This window comes from Rutidosis leptorrhynchoides, chromosome 5, assembly GCF_046630445.1.
Source record: "Rutidosis leptorrhynchoides isolate AG116_Rl617_1_P2 chromosome 5, CSIRO_AGI_Rlap_v1, whole genome shotgun sequence".
In the NCBI taxonomy this organism is placed as follows: domain Eukaryota; kingdom Viridiplantae; phylum Streptophyta; class Magnoliopsida; order Asterales; family Asteraceae; genus Rutidosis; species Rutidosis leptorrhynchoides.
The window spans coordinates 24,376,893-24,398,638 of NC_092337.1; the positions used below are offsets into that span (position 1 = coordinate 24,376,893).

The following is a 21,746-nucleotide window of genomic DNA, read 5'->3' on the forward strand; positions in this document are numbered from 1 at the left end:
ATTCACATGTAATAGCTTAGTACGAAAAGATTTATTTTGATTCATATATATTAAATATACATAAAATTTCTTCAGGGGAAATGAGTTAATACTTCATCGGTTATTGCTGCTGGTATTTCTTGGTAACTACGGTGCGTATGACGTTGATGCTCGTGGAACAGATTGTGAAGTTGAGGTTTGCGATGCGGATGTTGTTGGTGGTGGTAATGGTACTGTTGGTGTTGTTGTCGGTGGTACTGTTACTGCCGGTGCTACTGCTGGTGCTTGTAACCTTTGCTCCATATTCTCCAAAGCCACTACCCGAGCGCGAAGCTCGTTGACTTCTTCTACTACACCGGGATGATTGGCGGTTCGGACGAGCGGATGAATAAGATCCAGAATTTGAGATAGTATATTATCGTGACGAGATACTCTAGAAATGAGAGAGAAAATGGTGTCTCGAACAGGTTCGCCGGTAAGTGCTTCAGGTTCTTCGCCAAGAGGGCAATGTGGTGGATAGAAGAGATCGCCTTCTTCTTGTCTCCAATAATTAAGTAGGCTACGAACCCATCCCCAATTCATCCAGAATAGATGATGGCTAATTGGTTGATCCATTCCGGTTGCACTGTCTTCGGAATTCAGGTGAATATCCATATCGGAATAGCTGTCAGAGTTTAAGGAATTTGAACTGGATACGAGATCCATCTTGTATAATTAGGGAGATGATTTTTTTTTATATGAATTAGATTATAGAATTTAGTTTGGTATTCTTCAATACATAATTTACATATGTATATATAATACCAAATTCCATAAATCACGGAGAAATTTTCGGAAGATGTCAGGAAAAGTTTACAGTAACAGATACGCTAAGATATGAATTTTGTCTATACACTATTCATGCAATCAATGCAGTAAAATGTGTCTAGACTAGGAATGATAAGCAGGTAATTTTTGACAAGAAATGATAAGCAAAACTTTTGACATGCAGACACGGTCGAAGTCCAGACTTACTAATGCATTCTAACAACTATCAGTTAGACACACTTATGCAAGACCTGGTTCGCTAGGACCAACGCTCTGATACCAACTGTGACGATCGCTCCAAATCCATATGGACGAACACATCATTCATCGATTTCATTGCGAGGTATTTGACCTCTATATGATACGTTTTATAAACATTGCATTCTTTTGAAAAGGCAAACCATATATGAATATTTAAATCAAAGGTTTTCGACATCTGATGATTTCTACATATAGACAATCACCGTAAATAATAGTTTACAATAGTACTTCCGTTGACAATACAGTCAAAATAAGATACATGGTGATGATTTGGTGAATGCAATGTTTCCTTGAAAAATATGCCATGTACGACTCCATGCACATAGCTTGTATAACATATAAGCAAACAGCGGAAGACTTCTAGGAAACCTGAGAATAAACATGCTAACAAGTGTCAACACAAAGGTTGGTGAGTTCATAGTTTTAGTGTTTCGCATAACCTGTATATAAAAGTGGATCACAAAATTTCAGTTGTTTCATCCAGAAACGTTTATCAAAAGTTTGTCAATAGATTCTACGTAAAAGAGCACCCTGGTAACTAAGCTTTAACGTTATAATGATAAGTACCCTATTCGTTTTAATACACGCAAACCAACGTGTCCTAAAGTCAAATAACACACGTCCGTTAAAAGGCTAGCGCTCTAGCTCGGACGGGGATGTCAAGCCCTATGGATCCATATACTGTTATTCGCGCCCACCAGTCCATATCCTATGAACTAGCAGCTACTAGTTACCAAAGCTAAGGGATTTTCGGTTCAAACTCAGTGTAGAATTAAGTATGTACTTGTATCAATTGCGTTTAAAATAAAGTGCATGTATTCTCATCCCAAAAATATAGATTGCAAAAGCAATTAAAAAGGGAGCAATGAAACTCACACATATAAATATTGTAAATCAGTTAATAAAGCATTTGTATGTATTCTCAGCCCAAAAATGTGGAGAGTAAAAGGGATCATATGAAACTCACCTTAGCAGCATATAAAGTCGTTCACCAAAATGTGACCGAAACTCGGATTACCAAATAACCGTAGATCTCAACCTAGAGAACATATGTTGGTCAATAAATGTCTATCAAGCTAGATCAGGTCATAGTGTATCACAATCCTAATGCCCGAGATCGACATACAAAAGTTATCCAAAGTCGTTTCAAAAAGTCAATTTTGACAGTAGTTCAACAAAACGAGACGTACCTTATATAAGGATTCATTTACTCGGTTGGTAATATTCAAAAATCCATTTTATCAATCTCGTAAACAAGTTGTTTAAATCTTAATTGCAGATTCAAAAGCAATTTCAATTAACGTCAATCATAATTCAGTTGATCATATCTTTTAATCCGTTTATCGAAACTATTCGGTGTCTAAAAGAAAAGTTATTGATTTTTCGCCAGCTTTCCAAAAACATGTATATCATATACCTTTTACCAGTAATATATGTATTTAATTCGTGATTCATCATAAACTGTTTAACGACAAAATTTAGCATACAAGCTTGTATAAATATATATACTCGAGCACTAGACACGGATACACTATTAGTATATAAAAGATAAAATATAAATGCTTACGTATCAATATTATGATTCAATATTTCAGAAAAGTACGTAGACGTAACGGAGATGATAAACACTAGGTTTGATTCATAAATATACCCCCGAACATTACCCATAATTTTCTTAGCTCTATCCCGCTTGAAAACCCATTTTGAAAGTGACACGCTCATAACTTCGTCGTAATATTTTATGTATAATAATAATACTACTAATTAAGATTAATAATAATAATAATATTAATCTTAATAATAATAATAATAATAATAATAATAATAATAATAATAATATTAATCTTAATAATAATAATAATAATAATAATAATAATAATAATAATAATAATAATAATAATAATAATAATAATAATAAATAATAAATATAAGACGGAGTAATATAGATAATATGTGTGTATATGAATTAAGCCAGAACTCGATCAATTTATAGAACCTTTTCTGAAAAAGTACCCCATGCGATCGCATGGGATTTGTGCTTCAAGGCCATACGATCGCATGGCCCTTTGATCCAGCTCACAAACTTTTAACTTTTTGTTGTCGACATAATTTTATATAATATATATAATATATTTAATTTATATAATTAATTATATATTATATTAAATTCACATGCATAGTTGACTTGTAATTTTTATTCTGATAAGTCGTACGTCATCACTCGACTTATGTCCCGGTTCCGGTTTTTCAAATGTCCTTTCGTACGCTGAGAAAACTTGTATTTTACATTTCGTGTCACGTACCTTTGTTAAAATATAGCCATAAATTATCCCTAAACTATACCACTCAAAGTATATCTTAAACTTTCGAGTATTTTGATCATTTACTTCTATAAATCATCGTCTCGCTATTTGTTAATATATATATAATAACAATTCGTTTTTATGACCAAGTTAATATTATATTTTATCGTATTGTTAAATATATATTACGTTTTAAAATACATATCGCAAGTTATTCATATATCTAATTCCAACAGTTAATATTCCTTATTATTGTATGTGTCCAAATTACGTTATTTAAACAAACACTTTACCATTTATTTCGAATACCATTAAGAATGAATGATTTCCCAAATCAACGTGGACCTTACGACAGAGACCCGTAATAATATCATAATCCTTAAGGGACTCAATAATTATCTTTTAATTTAATCGTTTGGCATAATCTTTTAACTCTGTATCTAAATATATCAATCAGATAATCAAACCAATAAGTTTAATGCACAGTATCATATACTCAACACTTTGTTACGTTTTCAATTTATGGTATATATATGTATCTATTTACATATAATTATTCGCGAATCGTTGAGAACAATCGAAAGGTAATTGAATAGTTCAAGAATTTTGAGATTCAAATTTACAGACTTTGCTTATCGTGTCTGAAATGTTAAATCATTTAAAGATAAAGTTTAAATTTGGTCAAAAATTTCCGGGTTCTCACAGTGAGTCACCTAACATATGTGGGAACCATCATTTGGCAACTAGCATGAAATATCTCATAAAATTACAAAAATATTAGTAATCATTCATGACTTATTTACATGAAAACAAAATTACATATCCTTTATATCTAATCCATATACCAACGACCAAAAACACCTACAAACACTTTCATTCTTCAATTTTCTTCATCTAATTGATCTCTCTCAAGTTCCATCTTCAAGTTCTAGGTGTTCTTCATAAATTCCATAAGTATAGTTTCATAAAAATCAAGAATACTTCCAAGTTTGCAAGTCTACTTCCAAGCTTTCTAATCCATCCCAAGTAATCATCTAAGATCAAGGAACCTTTGTTATTTATAGTAGGTTATCTTTCTAATTCAAGGTAATATTCATATTCAAACTTTGATTCAATTTCTACAACTATAACAATCTTATTTCGAGTGAAAATCTTACTTGAACTGTTTTCGTGTCATGATTCTGCTTCAAGAACTTTCAAGCCATCCAAGGATCCTTTGAAGCTAGATCCATTTTTTTCATTTTCAGTAGTTTTATCCAGAAAACTTGAGGTAGTAATGATGTTCATAACATCATTCAATTCATACATATAAAGCTATCTTATTCGAAGGTTTAAACTTGTAATCACTAGAACATGGTTTAGTTAATTCTAAACTTGTTCGCAAACAAAATTTAATCCTTATAACTTGACTTTTAAAATCAACTAAACACATGGTCTATATCTATATGATATGCTAACTTAATGATTTAAAACCTGGAAACACGACGAACACCATAAAATCGGATATACGCCGTCGTAGTGAAACCGGGGGCTGTTTTGGTTTGGATAATTAAAAACTATGATAAAATTTGATTTAAAAGTTGTTCTTCTGGGAAAATAATTTTTCATATGAACATGAAACTATATCTAAAAATCTTGGTTAAACTCAAAGTGAAAGTATGTTTTTCAAAATGGTCATAAAGATGTCGTTCTTTCGACGGAAATGACTACCTCTTTAGTAATTGACATGTAACTTAAATTTCCGACTATAAACCTATACTTTTTCTGTTTGGATTCTTAAATTAGAGTTCAATATGAAACCATAGCAATTTGATTCACTCAAAACGGATTTAAAATGAAGAAGTTATGGGTAAAACAAGATTGTATATTTTTGATCTTTTTAGCTACGGGAAATGTTTAACAAATCTATACAAATCATATCCTAGCTAACTTATATTGTATTATACATGTATTCTAATATATTATGTAATCTTGGGATACCATAGACACGTATGCAAATGTTTTGACATATCATATCGACCCATGTATATATATTATTTGGAACAACCATAGAGACTCTATATGCAGTAATGTTGGAGTTAGCTATACAGGGTTGAGGTTGATTCCAAAAATATATATACTTTGAGTTGTGATCTAGCCTGAGACGTGTATACACTGGGTCGTGGATTGATTCAAGATAATATATATCGATTTATTTCTGTACATCTAACTGTGGACAACTAGTTGTAGGTTATTAACGAGGACAGCTGACTTAATACACTCAAATCTTTAAAACATAATAAAAATGGTTGTAATTATATTTTGATCATACTTTGATATATATGTACATATTTGTATAGGTTCGTGAATCGATCCGTGGCCAAGTCTTATTTTCGAGGAAGGAAATATCTGTGAAAGTGAGTTATAGTCCCACTTTTAAAATCTAATATTTTCGGGATGAGAATACATGCAGGTTTTATAAATGATTTACAAAATAGACACAAGTACGTGAAACTACATTCTATGGTTGAATTATCGAAATCGAATATGCCCCTTTTTATTAAGTCTGGTAATCTAAGAATTAGGGAACAGACACCCTAATTGACGTGGATCCTAAAGATAGATCTATTGGGCCTAACAAACCCCATCCAAAGTACCGGATGCTTTAGTACTTCGAAATTTATATCATATCCGAAAGGGTGTCCCGGAATGATGGGGATATTCTTATATATGCATCTTGTTAATGTAGGTTACCAGGTGTTCACCATATGAATGATTTTTATCTCTATGTATGGGATGCGTATTGAAATATGAAATTTTGTGGTCTATTGTTACGATTTGATATATATAGGTTAAACCTATAACTCACTAACATTTTTGTTGACGTTTAAAGCATGTTTATTCTCAGGTGAATACTAAGAGCTTCTGCTGTTGCATACTAAAATAAGGACAAGATTTGGAGTCCATGTTTGTATGATATTGTGTAAAAACTGCATTCAAGAAACATATGTCGATGTAATATATTTCTATTGTAAACCATTATGTAATGGTCATGTGTAAACAATATATTTTAGATTATCATTATTTGATAATCTACGTAATGCTTTTAAAACCTTTATTGATAAAATAAAGGTTATGGTTGTTTTAAAAATGAATGCAGTCTTTGAAAAACGTCTCATATAGAGGTCAAAACCTCGCAACGAAATCAATTAATATGGAACGTTTATAATCAATATGAACGGGACATTTCAGAAAATCCCTTAGCTTTGGTAACTAGTAACTGCCGGTTATAAGAACTGGTGGGCGCGAATAGTGGTATACGGATCCATAGGGCTCGATATCCCCGTCCGAGCTAGAGCACTAGCCTTTTAACGGACGTATGCTATTTGAGAAGCGTACACGTTGGTTTGCGTGTATTATTAAGATGATTATACAATGGGTATAAATTATATATACGTTAAGTTTAGTTACCAGGGTGCTCAATTTCGTAGAATATTTTGATAAACGTTTCTGGATGAAACAACTGAAAACTTGTGATTCACCTTTATATACAGATTATGCGCAACATTAAAACTATGAACTCACCAACCTTTGTGTTGACACTTTTTAGTATGTTTATTCTCAGGTTCCTAGAAGTCTTCCGCTGTTTGCTTATACGTTATACAAGCTATGTGCATAGAGTCATACATGCTTTATTCAAGAAAACTTTGCATTCACAAAATCATCACCATGTATCTTATTTTGACTGCATTGTCAACGGATGTAGTGTTGTAAACTATTATATACAGTGTTTGTCTATACGTAGAAATCATCAGACGTCGAAAACCTTGGATTTATATATTCATTTATGGTGTGTTTTTTAAAAGAATGCAATGTTTACAAAACGTATCATATAGAGGTCAAAACCTCACTATGAAATTGATTAATGATGTATTCGTCCAAGTGGATTCGGACGGGTCATCACAACTTTAGTGGGCGTGTAATCCGAGGGGTACTCCTTCTAGATTGCGTGAAGTAATGTTTCGATCTCTGGAACGGTGGAACGGTAGTAACAGGTGGACTACATTACTAGTTCTTAGGGTTAGACGAGTGGGAAAGTAGTTCAGAAAAACATCTGAACTGGGAAGGATAAGTTCTCCAAGTCGGTACAGCGAAAAGCAGACGGGTAGCAAGCACGTAATCAGGCATAGTAACTACAGCAGCCTAGAACGTCTACAACAGTACATAGCATGGCAGTAATAGCAGTATCAACAAAAGTATCATGCAAAAAAGCAGATAGTAGCATACAGTAGCGAGAATAAACAGCGGCATACAGTAAGTTCACATAGCAGTGAAAGTAGGCAGTAGCATGCAACAAGTTCATATATCAGTAAAAGTAAGCAGTAGCATGCAGTAGTAGTAAGTAGTAACATGCAGTAATACAACATAGTAGCATGCAACAGTTCCGCAGAAACAGGTAAACAAGCACGTTGTAGATTAGTCCTATTAGTGAATCCTACTCGGCCTGGTCTAGACTCACTAATGCAACCTAATTCCCTACAACCAATGCTCTAATACCAAATGTGACGCCCCGTACAAAACCATCGTGTACGATTCGTCAACAACAGGATCTTTACACAGTCAATTACTACATGCTGTTTGAAAACCAGTTTTGCATTCATAAGAAGATAGCGTTTACAAAAGATAACGTGACACAAAGGTCGTTACAAAGTCATTATTTGAAAATAACATAAGTTACGAATGCAAGATAAAAGTTCCATGATTGAGACATCTCTAAGTAATGCAGCGGAAATCTAACACAGCAGGTCCATAACAGCAAGTCTATAACACCAAGAAAACAAGTCTAACAGCGGAAGCAACATCGTCTAAGCACCTGAGAAATACACGCTTAAAAGTCAACACGAATGTTGGTGAGCTATAGTTTGTAATCAGTAAAGTAATGTAGACCACGAGATTTCAGTGCTTCAACCAGCAGTTTAAATCAGTATGAAAAGTATATGCTTGTCCGTGGGCACCCGGTAACTAACTTAACGTAATAGTAATACCCCCTAAAAGTACACTTGGCGAGTGCGTATGTCCTCGAAGTATCAAACACCCGTTAAATGCTAGCACGACTAGCCCGAGTGGGGATGTCAAACCCTATGGATCCATATCTAATATTCGCGTTCACCGGTTCAAAACCAATGATTAAACGTTACCGTGCTAAGGGGTATGTTTATGCCGTTATATAACCCACACATATGTAAAGTTTAAGTACTCGTGTCAAGTAAGTAAAACATAAAAAGCGCATGTATTCTCAGTCCCAAAAATAGTGTAAGTAAAGAGGGAAGCTATAACTCACAGTGAATATGCAGTAAAAGTCGATACGAAACGTATGCAGGTAGTAAGTCGGTCCGAAAGGTCGTCAACCTAAGTCAAAGGTCACTAGGTCAGTATGTTGTCCTAAAAGGTTAAAAGTGAATAAATTAAGTTTAAGTGTCATCATCGACATCATCATTATCATCATCATTCATCAATACTAAGGTAAGTTTAACAAGAATACAGATCGAAACAAAAGACTAACTTCGGATAGCTGTTACGACCTCTATACAAATTAAAAAGACGCATAGTCAGTGGATATGGATCCGTATGTGAGTCCTCTAACCGCTGACCAATTTTCAGAACCTAACTCGTCTTCATTTGACCGTGGCGACGGTTTAAGTGCGAGTAGGTCAGAAATTTCAGCACAATGTTACAAGGGCGTAGTGACTTTCGGAAGGCCATAAATCCTAAACCGTATATCGGATTAAGTCGAGGCCTAAACGGAAAGTCATCTACTCGAAACGAAATATCTGAAAATCAATTTTTCAGAAGTCCAGGAGTCTGATCAGACCCCGAAAAACAGCAAACAAGTGCTCCAGTGAGATTCTTAGTGCTTGATGCTTATCACGGTTCTCATCCTTGATGCTTGTAAGCTTCAAGTGTACAACTCGTTGATGTTTTAGCATCACTTTGACCAAGGTTCAACCATCAATACACAACTAAGAGTAAAATATATCATTCTACAATATTTGAACATCAAGATTGCCTCTTTATTGCATAGATCCAATAAAGCTTCAACCTTTGTCCATTTTACACAAGTTTATGCATCTCCATCATATATGATGATGAAGACTTGATCTTTATTATCACAAAAAATACAAAAAGATTCCAAGTAAGTGAGATCTACAATAATAACTTAGATCTCAAGTATTAAGAAAACCCTAAGCTAGAAAGCTTGGATCTTTACAAGATTAATGAGACCATAAGCTAGAAAGCTAAGATCTTTAACAAAATAATGAAAGTAATGAGACCATAAGCTAAAAAGTTAAGATCTTTAACATAATAATGAAACCCTAAGCTAGAAAGCTTGAATCTTTAGTGTTCTTGAAGATCTTGAAGCATAATGCTTGGATCTTTAAGATACATGAAGATCATAAACACAAGTTTTGATCTTTATAACAAAACAAAGAAATCACAAGCTAGATCTAACAAGTAAATGAGGATTCCAAGCTAGAAAGCTTGAATCTTTCATGTTCTTAAAGGATTCAAACCCAAGTTAGAATCTACAAGATATAACAAGATCAAAAGCTAAAAGCTAGATCCATTAAATGATGATGATGATGTCGACTTTATGAAGAAGAAGAAAATTTAAAACTTACACTTTTTAGAGTGAGAAAGTCTATATAGAGAATTAGAGAGTAAGTGTGTGTAATTTGTAAATGAGAGTAAGTGTGAATTGTGAGGAAATAGCTTGGTATTTATAGGAAATGAGGGTGGTGGGGAGGCTCCAAAACCGTAGCCTTTGGGAGGGGACAAGGGGGACCAACTTTTGCTTTTTGGTTAATGGTAGTCTAAAGTTGGTGCTTATGTTAGGATCCCATGCAACATTAAGGATAATGCTTAACAAAAATGCTAGTATATTCCCTCTAATAAATGGGCATTTGTCTTTCATTATTATGGGTCACTAACTTATTATAATTGGGCTAATTAAATAGTCCACTAGCTAGTGTAGGGTGGGCTAAAGTCCAACAAGGTAGAAAGTCTAACAAGACTGACTAGTGTGCTCTAGTAAATTACTAAGCGTAATTAAGCATCCAAAAACCCAAGTAATTGTTATTATAAAATAACAATTAGTGTTTCGTAGTCATAATATTCCTATCATGACCAGAGTTAAACGTGTACCGAAATACATAGCTCGTTTCAAACGTCAAGTGACACCAACGGTCGTAAAAGCTTTCGGGGATCAAGTTAAGTGATTACACACTTAATAGTACGTTGTAAGATATTAATGAGAGTAATTAATCATTAAATAAGATCTCAGAGCATAAACTAGCTCAGTACGCACATATACACAGTTTCGTGAAGGCACAAAGCACAAAAGCAAGTCGAAAAAAGCCGGGTCGTTACAGGCGGTATCCATGTCCTTGCAGCGTCGGTAATTGACGGCGGAATTTAAGCCAAACACCACATCCTCTAATAACTCTAGGTGATCCAATCCACTTGAAATAATGTAATTGTTTCCAATAGTTTTAACATATAAAATGTTTTTCAAAATAAAATGTTATATATATATATATATATATATATATATATATATATATATATATATATATATATATATATATATATATATATATATATATATATATATATATATATATAAAGGGGCAGCATCAATGAGGAAGTAACCAATCGGGGGGAAGCGGGGGGAAGCAAAAAAAAAATTTCGTTTTTTTTTGAATTTTTTTTTTCCGACATCAAGATCACATGAAAATATGAACATTTAGAAAAGACACTTCGTGATGAATGTTATTATTTAGGCGGGAAAACGATCGACAAAAATAACATTCAAGATAATATTGTTCGTGAAAATGTGAAAGTTTTTTTTTTTTTTTTTTTTTTTTTTTTTTTTTTTGATGTTTTGTGAAGTAAAATTTAGCCCGATTTAGAGTTTAGGGTTTAGGGTTTAGGGTTTGGTGTTTTGGGTTTATGGACTCTAAACCGTTCGTGTTAAAAACTCAATCTAAATCCCAAATCTAAACCCTAAATCTAAACCTTAAACCTTAAATTTCTAAACCCTAATATCTAAACCATATAAAACCTAATATCTAAACCCTAATATCTAAAACCTCAACATACGCTCGAAAAACACGATAATTGTTATATATTGCTTCTTTGAGCGTTTTTCCGCCAAAATAAAAACATTTATCACAAAGTGTCTTTATTAAATGTTCATATTTTCATCCAATCTATAATGTTCGTGAACAAAGTTTTTTCAAAAAACGAAAAAAAAAATTGCTTTCCCCGATTGGTTACTTCCCTCTTGATCCTACCACTATATATATATATATATATATATATATATATATATATATATATATATATATATATATATATATATATATATATATATATATATATATTATCTACTGTAAAAATATAAACGAATATAATAATCCAAATAATCTGACAATATCAAGGTTGAAAAAGACGCGAGACGGTCCGGATCTTAAAAGGTCGAGACGGACGTTGACTTTTATATATATACACATATGTTAAAGTCAAAAAACTTTTTTAACTAGTTTGTACTAATAATCGACATTATCGTTAATATAATAAAAGAAATAACACTAAACTACGTCAATTTTGATCGATTTGACCGACTTTTGATTGATTTTAACAGAATTATTGACTTTTGACCGGCGTTTACCCGACATTTCTCAAATTTGACCCGACTTTTGACCGTTAACCAACTTATTAAAAGACGGGACGCCATCGAAACTAAATGGTCACCAGAACGTCCTGCGACGTCGTTTACAACGCTGCTCACAATATAGAATAGGGATTATCACTAAAATACCCATTTTTGTTCACCTTCTTGCATTGGAGTCCAATTTTTTTTTTTTTTGCCAAATTGCCCGCGCAAGGCGCAAGGTGCCTTGCGCCTTGCGTCCTTGCACCTGGGGGTGCCTATTGCGACCTTGCTTCCCGGGGACGCAAGGACGCAAGGTGCCTTTTGCGACCTTGCTTCCCGGGGACGCAAGGACGCAAGGTGCCTCTTGCTCCTGCCTGATCGTTTTCCTTCAGACATTTCATCGAACACCTTATGTGCATGCACAAAGGATTGTAGTATTATTTATAATCGTGGGTTTGAAATTTCAATAGGTTTCAAACCTTTGAGAACAATCAGATTTTAACATATATACAAGAAAAGGTACATAATTTGATTGTTGTTATTGCTATATAAATAAATTGAAAAAGCACGTGTAATGGAATTTTCACACATTTCGTAATTATGAATATTTGGAGTATTCTAAAATCTATCATCATAAGATTTAACTTTATAGTTAAAATTAGCTGCCCTTTCTTTCTATTTGTACCTTAGTGCTCATAAGATTCAGTTTAACGTTGAAAGGGATAAAGTTGATGTACGTATTAACTGACTGTTTACATGCAGACAAGAAAACAACGATGTTGTTATTTAATAATTTAAACACTTGAAAAGATCAATTTGGTTGAGCTCAGCCCCTGCTGTGCTGCAATCCTTGGTCATATCCCTAAGTATCTTTGTTATGTGCATGCAGGTGTTCGATGAAATGTCTGAAAGAAAACGATCAGGCAGGAGCAAGAGGCACCTTGCGTCCTTGCGTCCCCGGGAAGCAAGGTCGCAAAAGGCACCTTGCGTCCCCGGGAAGCAAGGTCGCAATAGGCACCCCCAGGTGCAAGGACGCAAGGCGCAAGGCACCTTGCGTCTTGCGCGGGCAATTTGGCAAAAAAAAAAAAATTTTGAGCTCCAACGCAAAAAGGTGAATAAAAATAGGCATTTTAGTGATAATACCCTATAGAATAACGGAGGCCCAGCCCACTAACTAGAAACCCCTTATTTCAACTATCTTCACATTAAACCTTTCTTCTTTCAAACGCAGCTCTGCAACAAAAATGGCGGATTCAATCGAAGCAAATTTCCCCTTATTTTCCCGCAAACCACCACAATCAGTCTCTACAACCGCCGCCACCGTGTCTGAAAACCCTACCACCACTGACGCCGCCGCCGACAACCACCAATTCACAAAGCAAACACCTTCAAACCATAACCCTAACACAAGCAGTCACACTTTCTCAACCATAGGTCTATCCGATTTCCTAATCAAAACCTGCAACGAACTCGGGATGAAAAAACCTACGCCTGTTCAACAACACTGCGTCCCTCGCATATTAGCCGGTGATGACGTGTTAGGGATAGCTCAAACCGGAAGCGGCAAAACGGCAGCGTTTGCACTACCGATACTACACCGATTAGCTGAGAACCCGTACGGTGTGTATTGTCTTGTAATGGCACCAACACGTGAGCTGGCGTATCAATTGGCTGAACAATTTAAAGCACTTGGAGCATGTTTGAATTTGAAATGTGCAGTTATTGTTGGTGGTATGGATATGATTACGCAATCACAGACGTTGATGAAACGTCCTCATGTTGTTATTGCTACTCCTGGAAGGATTAAAGTTTTGATTGAACAGAATCCTGATATCCCTAATGTCTTTTCTAATACTAAGGTATTGATATATATATATATACAATTTGTTTCTAATATGTACATTGACTATCAAATATTTGTGTGATAAGAGTTAGAGTTAGGTGTATGTTTGTCACTTTACACTGATGCGTAATGTAGGTGTAAACTATCATGGGTCAATTCTTGATTTTTTGATGCTAGGTGCAAGAACTTGCTGAAAAGCTGTAACATAAAATAGTGTGCACATAGGTTTAGGGGTTATAGATGTGGAAACTTTTAAAAGTAGGTTAATTTTTGTCATTATTAAGAGATTATGGCATGATATATGCATAAGAACTATCAAGCTGAAATTTTTGTTTTGTTTATGATGGGATACAGAAAACTTTCTGGGACATTGTAAAATGAGAAGAATTCATATAAAATAATAATTGCTTCCCCGTAAAGACGTATGCACCTAGATTAGGGGTATTTTTTCCGTTAGATGTGTCGACAGCGGTAAAGTTAGGAGCTTTTTTTTGTTATTTTTCAGTTTTGTAGAAATTGGCATGTACAAAGCCAAGTTTGCTATAGTTATGTGACTTGGAATGAGATACATTACCTGTTCTTGTTCAAACTAGAGGAGTCAAGAGTGATCTGATATGGGTAGGCTTTGCTGGAATCATTCCTATTATGTTGGGTTGGTCTACTGTTATTGGCTTTTTGGATTCAATTTGGGGTATATTGTAGTTAGCATGTCATTTTAAGTTGAATGAAATTGCTAGTTGAATGGTTATTCCTGCTATTTTGATCCTAGAGAATGTGAAATTACTGCTGCTGTTGCTCTGACTTTTATTGGTCAACCGAAAAGTCAACTTATGAGGATTCCTTGATCTATTTTAGAAGCAGGTTTATGATTTATACCTTGTATATGTAAAGATCATGGCTATATATTGGATGACTTTATATTTGTGTATACGCGCTGCTAACTAAGGAAATTGGATTAGCTTGATTGATAGTGAGATTTGGGATTTGGTCAAGAAAGATGGGAAGCAAATGGGGTATATTCAAGAGGTTATCTTTGTGCTGACTAATGGTGCGTGGAATATGTGTCTAATATGTATGTATAGGCTGTAATATATCAGTATTGGTAATTTGTTGCTAGGTGCAAAAACTTATCAAAAAACTGTAAATTGACTATCAAATATTTGGGTGATAAGAGTTAAAGTTAGCTGCATTTTTGCCATTTTACAATGATGGCATAATGTATGTATAAACTATCATGTATCAGTTCTTGATTTTTTGTTGCTAGGTGCAAGAACTTGCTGAAACTACGAAAAATTAAATAGTTTGCACATAGCTTTAGGGGTTAGAGATGTGGAAACCTTTAAAAGTAGGTTAATTTTTTATGTATGCATAAGAACCATAAAGCTACGATTTAGTTTCATTTATGATGAGATACAGAAGACATACCGGACACTTTAAAATTACAAGTATTCATATAAAATAATATCTTCTTCTCCGTAAAAAAGTACTATTTGCAGTTTTGTAGTAAGTTTTTGTTTTTCACAGATATCGGCCTAAACAAATCCAAGTTGATAATTTGATGGTGAATAAAGTTGTTTTGATACTTCGGTGACTTCTTGATGTTAGCATTTGTATGATTAGGCTGCTATTTGTATTACTTGTTTTTCAGTTCTTAGTGTTGGATGAAGCAGATAGAGTTTTGGATGTTGGTTTTGAGGATGATTTAAGGGTAATATTTAATTGCTTACCAAAGAACAGACAAACTTTGTTATTCTCTGCAACAATGACAAGTAATCTCCAATCACTACTGGAGGTTTCTGCAAATAAAGCATACTTTTTTGAGGCTTATGAAGGGTTACAAATAGTTGACACTCTCAATCAACAATATGTTTTTATTCCCAGAACTGTGAAAGATGTTTATCTGGTTCATATTTTAAATCGAATGAAAGATATGGGAATTCGTTCTGCCATAATTTTTGTTGCTAGATGCAGGTAATAATGTTTATTAGTTTCATCTTTTACTAAAAATACCTATGTACCATAACATTGACCACCATTAGTTGTTAATGATCAGGGATTGTCATCTTTTGGGTTCAATGATGGATTTACTTGATATGGAAGTAGCAGCATTGCATTCATACAAATCACAATCTGCACGGTTATCAGCACTTCACAAATTTAAATCTGGAAAGGTTCCTGTATTACTCGCTACCGATGTTGCTAGTCGTGGTTTAGATATTCCTACAGTTGATCTTGTGATAAATTATGATATCCCAAGGTAAAAACGTGACTTAAATACATCTCTAATAGTTTCGAAATTTTAACATTTAGAAGGTAAAAATTATAAATTATATTCAGAATCCCAAAGGACTATGTTCATCGTGTTGGACGTACAGCTAGAGCAGGCAGAGGAGGGCTAGCAATAAGTTTAATCACTCAGGTTACGTTTTTACCATGGTTAATTTTTACCTAATTACTATTATTTACATATCACTGCTCATGTGTGCTGACATTTGAATTATATTTTTTTACAGAGTGAGGTAGATCTTGTCGACGCGATAGAAATGGATATTGGGAAAAAAATGGAGTTGTTTGAATGCAAAGAGAATGAGGTTCTTGAAGATATTAAAAAGGTAAGATAGGTAACTGTTTTATATTTAAATAATTTACCAACAAAAGTATGCAATGGCTAAAATGAGATTAATGCTAGGTTTTTGAGGCGAAACGTGAGGCCAAAATGCAAATGACAGACGATGGATTTGATGAGAAGGAGAAAGCTAGGAAAGAACAGAAGAAGAGGAGTTTGGCAGCAAAAGGATTGTTAGAGAAGAAGACTAAAAGACGAAAAAGAGAAAAGACCGTAAAGCCCTTAGTAGTAGAGTAGCGTCTATATTAATCTCTTGTTTGATCTTCACATGATCATGAATTTTGTTGTTTAACTACATATTCTTTTTGAGTATTCTTTAATGTCGTTTGTTAATGTTCGGCTATTTCAAATATGTAATTTTCGTAACTTAATACGGGACTGGTTTTTCTGTTTGGTTGATGTGGTGTTCAATTATTTCGTCCGTTCGTTTCTGTTACGCTATTGTGAAACATGTTAGTTTTTATTGTCGATTCAGGGTTTGATTGTTTTCGATTATTTCTTTGTATGTGCATTTAAAGTTGCTGTTTAAAGGTATTTTGACAGCTTTCGCTTGCATATGCGATTTTCAGGTTACATCCGGAATTTTAATCGAGTTTCAGAGCTGCAGTTTGTGTTTTCTCTTAGTTACTGCTTTAGATTTTTGTTACAGGTTTTGAGCCAAGTTGCTGCTATTATTCATTTTAATTGTTATTTGAAAACGTTAATTGTTACCTGCTATTATTCAATTAGTATGTTGCAGTGACTACGTATAAGGTGTTAGGGCATGGCAATGGGGCATAATCAGTCTCGATTTTTATCCTGTACGCGGAATCGGTCGTTTTCTCTTGGTAAATATTATTATTGTTTTTGGTTGAATTGTTTGTTACTAATTAGAGTATTTGTGTCATGATGTGTTATGTGATTGAATTTTGATCTATAAGGTTTATTTACTTCCGTTGGTATGAAATCTTCTTAGAAAGTGTTTGAGTGAAACTGGCTGGAGCTGGAGTTTATGGGCTAGAGCTGGAGCTGAAGCTTATTTTTAAAGCTGGTAGCTGGAGTTTATTATTTTTTATAAGTGTTTGGTAAATTAGCTGGAGCTTATTTTTCAGTTCATAAGCTCTACTTTTTTTAATAAGCTACTAGAAGTAGGGTGTGTTTGGATGAAAGTAGCTGGAGCTTGGGGCTGGAGCTGGAGTTTATGAAATAGAGCTGGAGCTGGAGCTTATTTTTGAAGCTGGTAGCTGGAGCTTATTATATTTTATAAGTGTTTGGGGTGTGTTTGGATGAAAGTAGCTGGAGCTTGTAGCTAGAGCTGGAGCTTATGAGATGGAGCTGGAGCTGGAGCTTATTTTTTAAACTTGTAGCTGAAGCTTATTATTTTTTATAAGTGTTTGGTAAACTAGCTGGAGCTTATTTTTCAGTTCATAAGCTCTACTTTTTTTTCATAAGCTACTGAAAGTAGCTTATTTTTCCAGAACTTATGATTTTCATAAGCTTTACTTTTTTGGTCTACCAAACGAACCTTATGATTTGGAGCTTATTAAAATCATAAGCTCAAGCTTCTATAAGCTCCCATAAGCTCCAAGAAGCTCGTCACCCAAACACACCCTTGGTAAGATAGCTGGAGCTTATTTTCCAGTTCATAAGCTCTACTTTTTTCCACAAGCTACTAAAAGTAGCTTATTTTTCTAGAGCTTATGATTTTCATAAGCTCTACTTTTTTTGTCTACCAAACGAAGCTTATGACTTGGAGCTTATTAAAATCATAAGCTCAAGCTCCTATAAGCTCCCATAAGCTCCAAGAAGCTGCTCACCCAAACACACCCGTAGCTTACTTTTTAAGAGCTTATGATTTTCATAAGCTCCACTTTTTATGTCTACCAAACAAAGCTTATAACTTGAGGTTAATTAAAATCATAAGCTTAACTCCAGTAAGCTCTCGTAATCTCCAAGAAGTTGTGTGCAAACACACCCTTATTTGAAGTTTCTAAGATTATTAAATTTATTTGAAATCTGATAATGAAAATATTGCTTTTGCTTACTCGAATTAGTGTGGATAATCCAAAACCAATAAAACAGGTCCATTGGGTTTTATCTTTGACCTGTTTGGGTCCTTCTGTATAATAGACATCAAATCAACTACAGACCCAATTGGGTCTTGAACATTTCTATATCAATTATATTTTGATACATCTATATAATATTATTATTATTATTATTATTATTATTATTATTATTATTATTATTATTATTATTATTATTATTATTATTATTATTATTATTGTTGTTGTTGTTGTTGTTGTTATTACATAATATAAAAATATAAATATAATAAAATTTTTAACACTTAATCACTATGTACCATCGACACGCGTTTTCGACTTGCGTCTCGACGTGCGTTTTTGACCATCATTTTTTGACGTGCGATTTCAACGCACGTTTTCAAGGCGCTTTTCCGACCAGTGATTTCGGCACATTTTTCGAGCAACGCTTTCGAGGCATGTTTTCGACCAGGTGTTTTTCGACAAGCGTTTTTGACGCATTTTCGACGCGCGATTTAGATGCGCGTTTTTGAGTTGTTTTTTACGCGCGTATTCGGCCAGCGTTTTTGGGGCACGTTTTCAAGGTGCGTGTTCGGTAGAGATACATAAAAAAAATACAAACAAGAACAATTTTACTAGTCCGACCCAATTGACCCGGGTCTTGACCTAACCCGACCCGGGTCTCGACCCAACCCGTTCGACCCATTTTAAATATGACCCGTTTTGACCCAAACCCATTTGATCTTTGACCCAACCCGACCCACTGTATATGCTATTTTTTAGATACTTGTATTGAATCTAGAATCCCACTGAGTTTTGCAGACACTTCAACTAAAGAAACCACAGCTTTTGGCATCTAATCGTATAAGTACTAATATGCTAAATTATGTAGACGAATAGCCCTTTTGTACAAAAACTAAACCATATCGACTATAAATATAATCCATGACCTAATTCTCGTTTGTTACACATACAATGATGAAACTTCATAGCATGATATTGAAACTAGAACAATTACGTTAACAATTGAATAACTTGTTAAACCAGATCATGAAATGTCAGTGTGAGGGAGGGAGGAAGGAATGGTTCGATAGACCGGGGATGTTAAACGCTACGTCATCAATGTTCCAAATCTCTTCAAACCGAGTCCTGTACATATACGGCTGCTGAACTTGTACACCAGAACAATAATCAGGGAAACCAAAGACCGTAGCAATAGATCGACCTTGATGAGCAACCATCAAACCCTCCACCTCTCGATAATCCCCGATACTGCTACCGATGCTCGTTTCCCAATACATCACGTCTTCCATCCTTTCATCATAAGAAAACGAATCGGAATCTGAATCTTGTCCTTCCAACATGGCTCTAGTAAGCTGAGAATCCTCCAAGTATACCAAAAGCCCACTCTTTTGACTAAAGTAACCATACAATACATGCCTCAACACTTCAACTGAAATCGGGTCGGGCCCGTAGTTTCTCGCCGTCACATCTTCTCTCCCTGCACACACTTTCAGCACAAAACATTCCTCTTCTCCGATTTTCTTATCGCCTAAACGTTCCGCATTCGCAAATAACCCTGCCGTGCTCTTTGGATCTAATCCCTACAGTCATACATTGCAAATTAGCATGACATATATTAATAGGATTTTTCTAACGACAGCCCTCATGGCTGTCGTTAACGTGCATTATTATGTTGTATGTATTGCTTTTTAATGACGGATATTGAAATGTACAAGTCTTTTCCATGTTAACGACAACCCTAAGTACTAAGTACTGGGTTGTCGTTAGTAAATTGCATATTAATATGACAAATAGTACTTATCTTGAATCTGTAAAATGAAAAGAAAAAAGACCTGAATGATACGGCGTAAGGGGCGTTTTGGACCTTTAGCTATGCGAGTTCCAAGAGAAGGTGTGTGACTCCAAACAGTATCGCCATCACTACCAGCCAAAACCTTGTTACCCGAAGAAAGAACCAACTCCAAAGACCACATTCCGGGCACCATTTGCCACAGAACGAAACAGCCTTTGACGTTATCTGCTCCTTGTAATCCAACACTAATATCAGGACTCAAACTGTTAGTTACATTCTGCCCTTCTATTGACGAAACCTCGGTTTTACAACATGTCATTTTCACAGTACCAGTTGTGTACATGTTTTTAAAATAACCAGACTGCTGCTGTTGCTGCAGTCGTACGCCATTCGACATCATTTTTAAGCACCCTGTTGCTGCCAAGTATTGATGTATTATGTATTGTGCAGTAGACCTCTCCTACACACAAATTTAAAAAACTTGTTATCTAATTTGACTTATTACTTAAAATGTAGAGCCAATATAATAAGGATTTTTCTAACGACAATAACCCTAAGGGGCTGTCGTTAGTGTTCATGAAATTATTGTACCAAAAAGTTAAATATTAACTTTAGTGTGGCGGTTACTAAGATGTACAACAAGTTTATGCGTCTTAACAACAACAGCACTAAACGTTGTCGTTAGAAAAATCCTATAATACATATGAAGCAAACATTATATGTTTTATGTCTTCTATGTATATAAGCTTAAATACAAGAATAAGTAACAGTAGTAGTAAGAGGGATTAGAACATACAATGGGGATATCTTTGATGTTGTAATGAAATTCACTGCTGCAGCATTTGATATCAATCGGAATTGGTGCGAGTGGGCAACCCAATACACCGAGCAATAACCGCCATCGATTGTTATCATGATGGTACTTTTTACTATCATAAATAATATCATCATCATGATATCTACCCAGTTTTGATATTTTTCCAAGTCCTAACAGCTTTCGACAACCTCTGCGTTTAGCCACAGGTGACGGATGATAACAACTCATATGAACATATTCGGGCCATTCGGTTAATGGTGACAGTGGTATCTGCAGCTGCTGCTGCTGCTGCTGCTTTGATCTTGGATCAATTGATTTAGTTGCATCCATATGTGAACACTGAACAGAATGAATGATTGGTACTAAAAGGGAAAGTGATCAGATGAGTAACAAAAAGAAACAATAGATTGATGGATTATTGTTATCATTATTTGCTTTGTTTTACTGGGAACAACAAAAGGTAAAAAGCATCAGCCCAAGTCCCAAGAGACTGCCTCCCTCCCAACATATTTCAAAAATTTTTATATACGGAGTATTATTTTGAAAAAATTATGCCAATATTGATACATGTAGTT

The 21,746-nt window shown here is 34.6% G+C and overlaps 2 protein-coding genes across 2 annotated transcripts; one reads left to right on the forward strand and one right to left on the reverse strand.

The window, feature by feature from the left end:
* The first annotated feature begins 13,250 nt into the window (after positions 1–13,250).
* On the forward strand, positions 13,251–16,930 carry LOC139847452 (DEAD-box ATP-dependent RNA helicase 36-like). The gene is made up of 6 exons (XM_071837124.1): positions 13,251–13,904; positions 15,537–15,859; positions 15,942–16,145; positions 16,226–16,307; positions 16,402–16,500; positions 16,578–16,930. Exons 1-6 carry the CDS (start codon positions 13,290–13,292, stop codon positions 16,749–16,751), a joined length of 1,497 nt encoding a protein of 498 aa, XP_071693225.1. The 5' UTR covers positions 13,251–13,289; the 3' UTR covers positions 16,752–16,930.
* A 2,557-nt stretch (positions 16,931–19,487) lies between these two features.
* LOC139848464 (uncharacterized) lies at positions 19,488–21,501 on the reverse strand. Its single transcript, XM_071838195.1, has 3 exons — positions 21,151–21,501; positions 20,395–20,814; positions 19,488–20,142 (listed from the first exon to the last, which is right to left on the reverse strand). Exons 1-3 carry the CDS (start codon positions 21,499–21,501, stop codon positions 19,597–19,599), a joined length of 1,317 nt encoding a protein of 438 aa, XP_071694296.1. The 3' UTR covers positions 19,488–19,596.
* Positions 21,502–21,746: the final 245 nt, after the last annotated feature.

Excerpts from the sequence above, each read along its gene's own strand:
- LOC139848464 (XM_071838195.1), bottom strand. The coding sequence starts at position 21,501 with ATGGATGCAACTAAATCAATTGATCCAAGATCAAAGCAGCAGCAGCAG. Across the intron at positions 20,815-21,150 it reads ACATCAAAGATATCCCCATT|GAGAGGTCTACTGCACAATA; the intron begins GTATGTTCTAAT and ends ATTTGTGTGTAG. Across the intron at positions 20,143-20,394 it reads CCTTACGCCGTATCATTCAG|GGATTAGATCCAAAGAGCAC; the intron begins GTCTTTTTTCTT and ends GTATGACTGTAG.
- LOC139847452 (XM_071837124.1), top strand. The coding sequence starts at position 13,290 with ATGGCGGATTCAATCGAAGCAAATTTCCCCTTATTTTCCCGCAAACCA. Across the intron at positions 13,905-15,536 it reads ATGTCTTTTCTAATACTAAG|TTCTTAGTGTTGGATGAAGC; the intron begins GTATTGATATAT and ends CTTGTTTTTCAG. Across the intron at positions 16,501-16,577 it reads TTCTTGAAGATATTAAAAAG|GTTTTTGAGGCGAAACGTGA; the intron begins GTAAGATAGGTA and ends GATTAATGCTAG.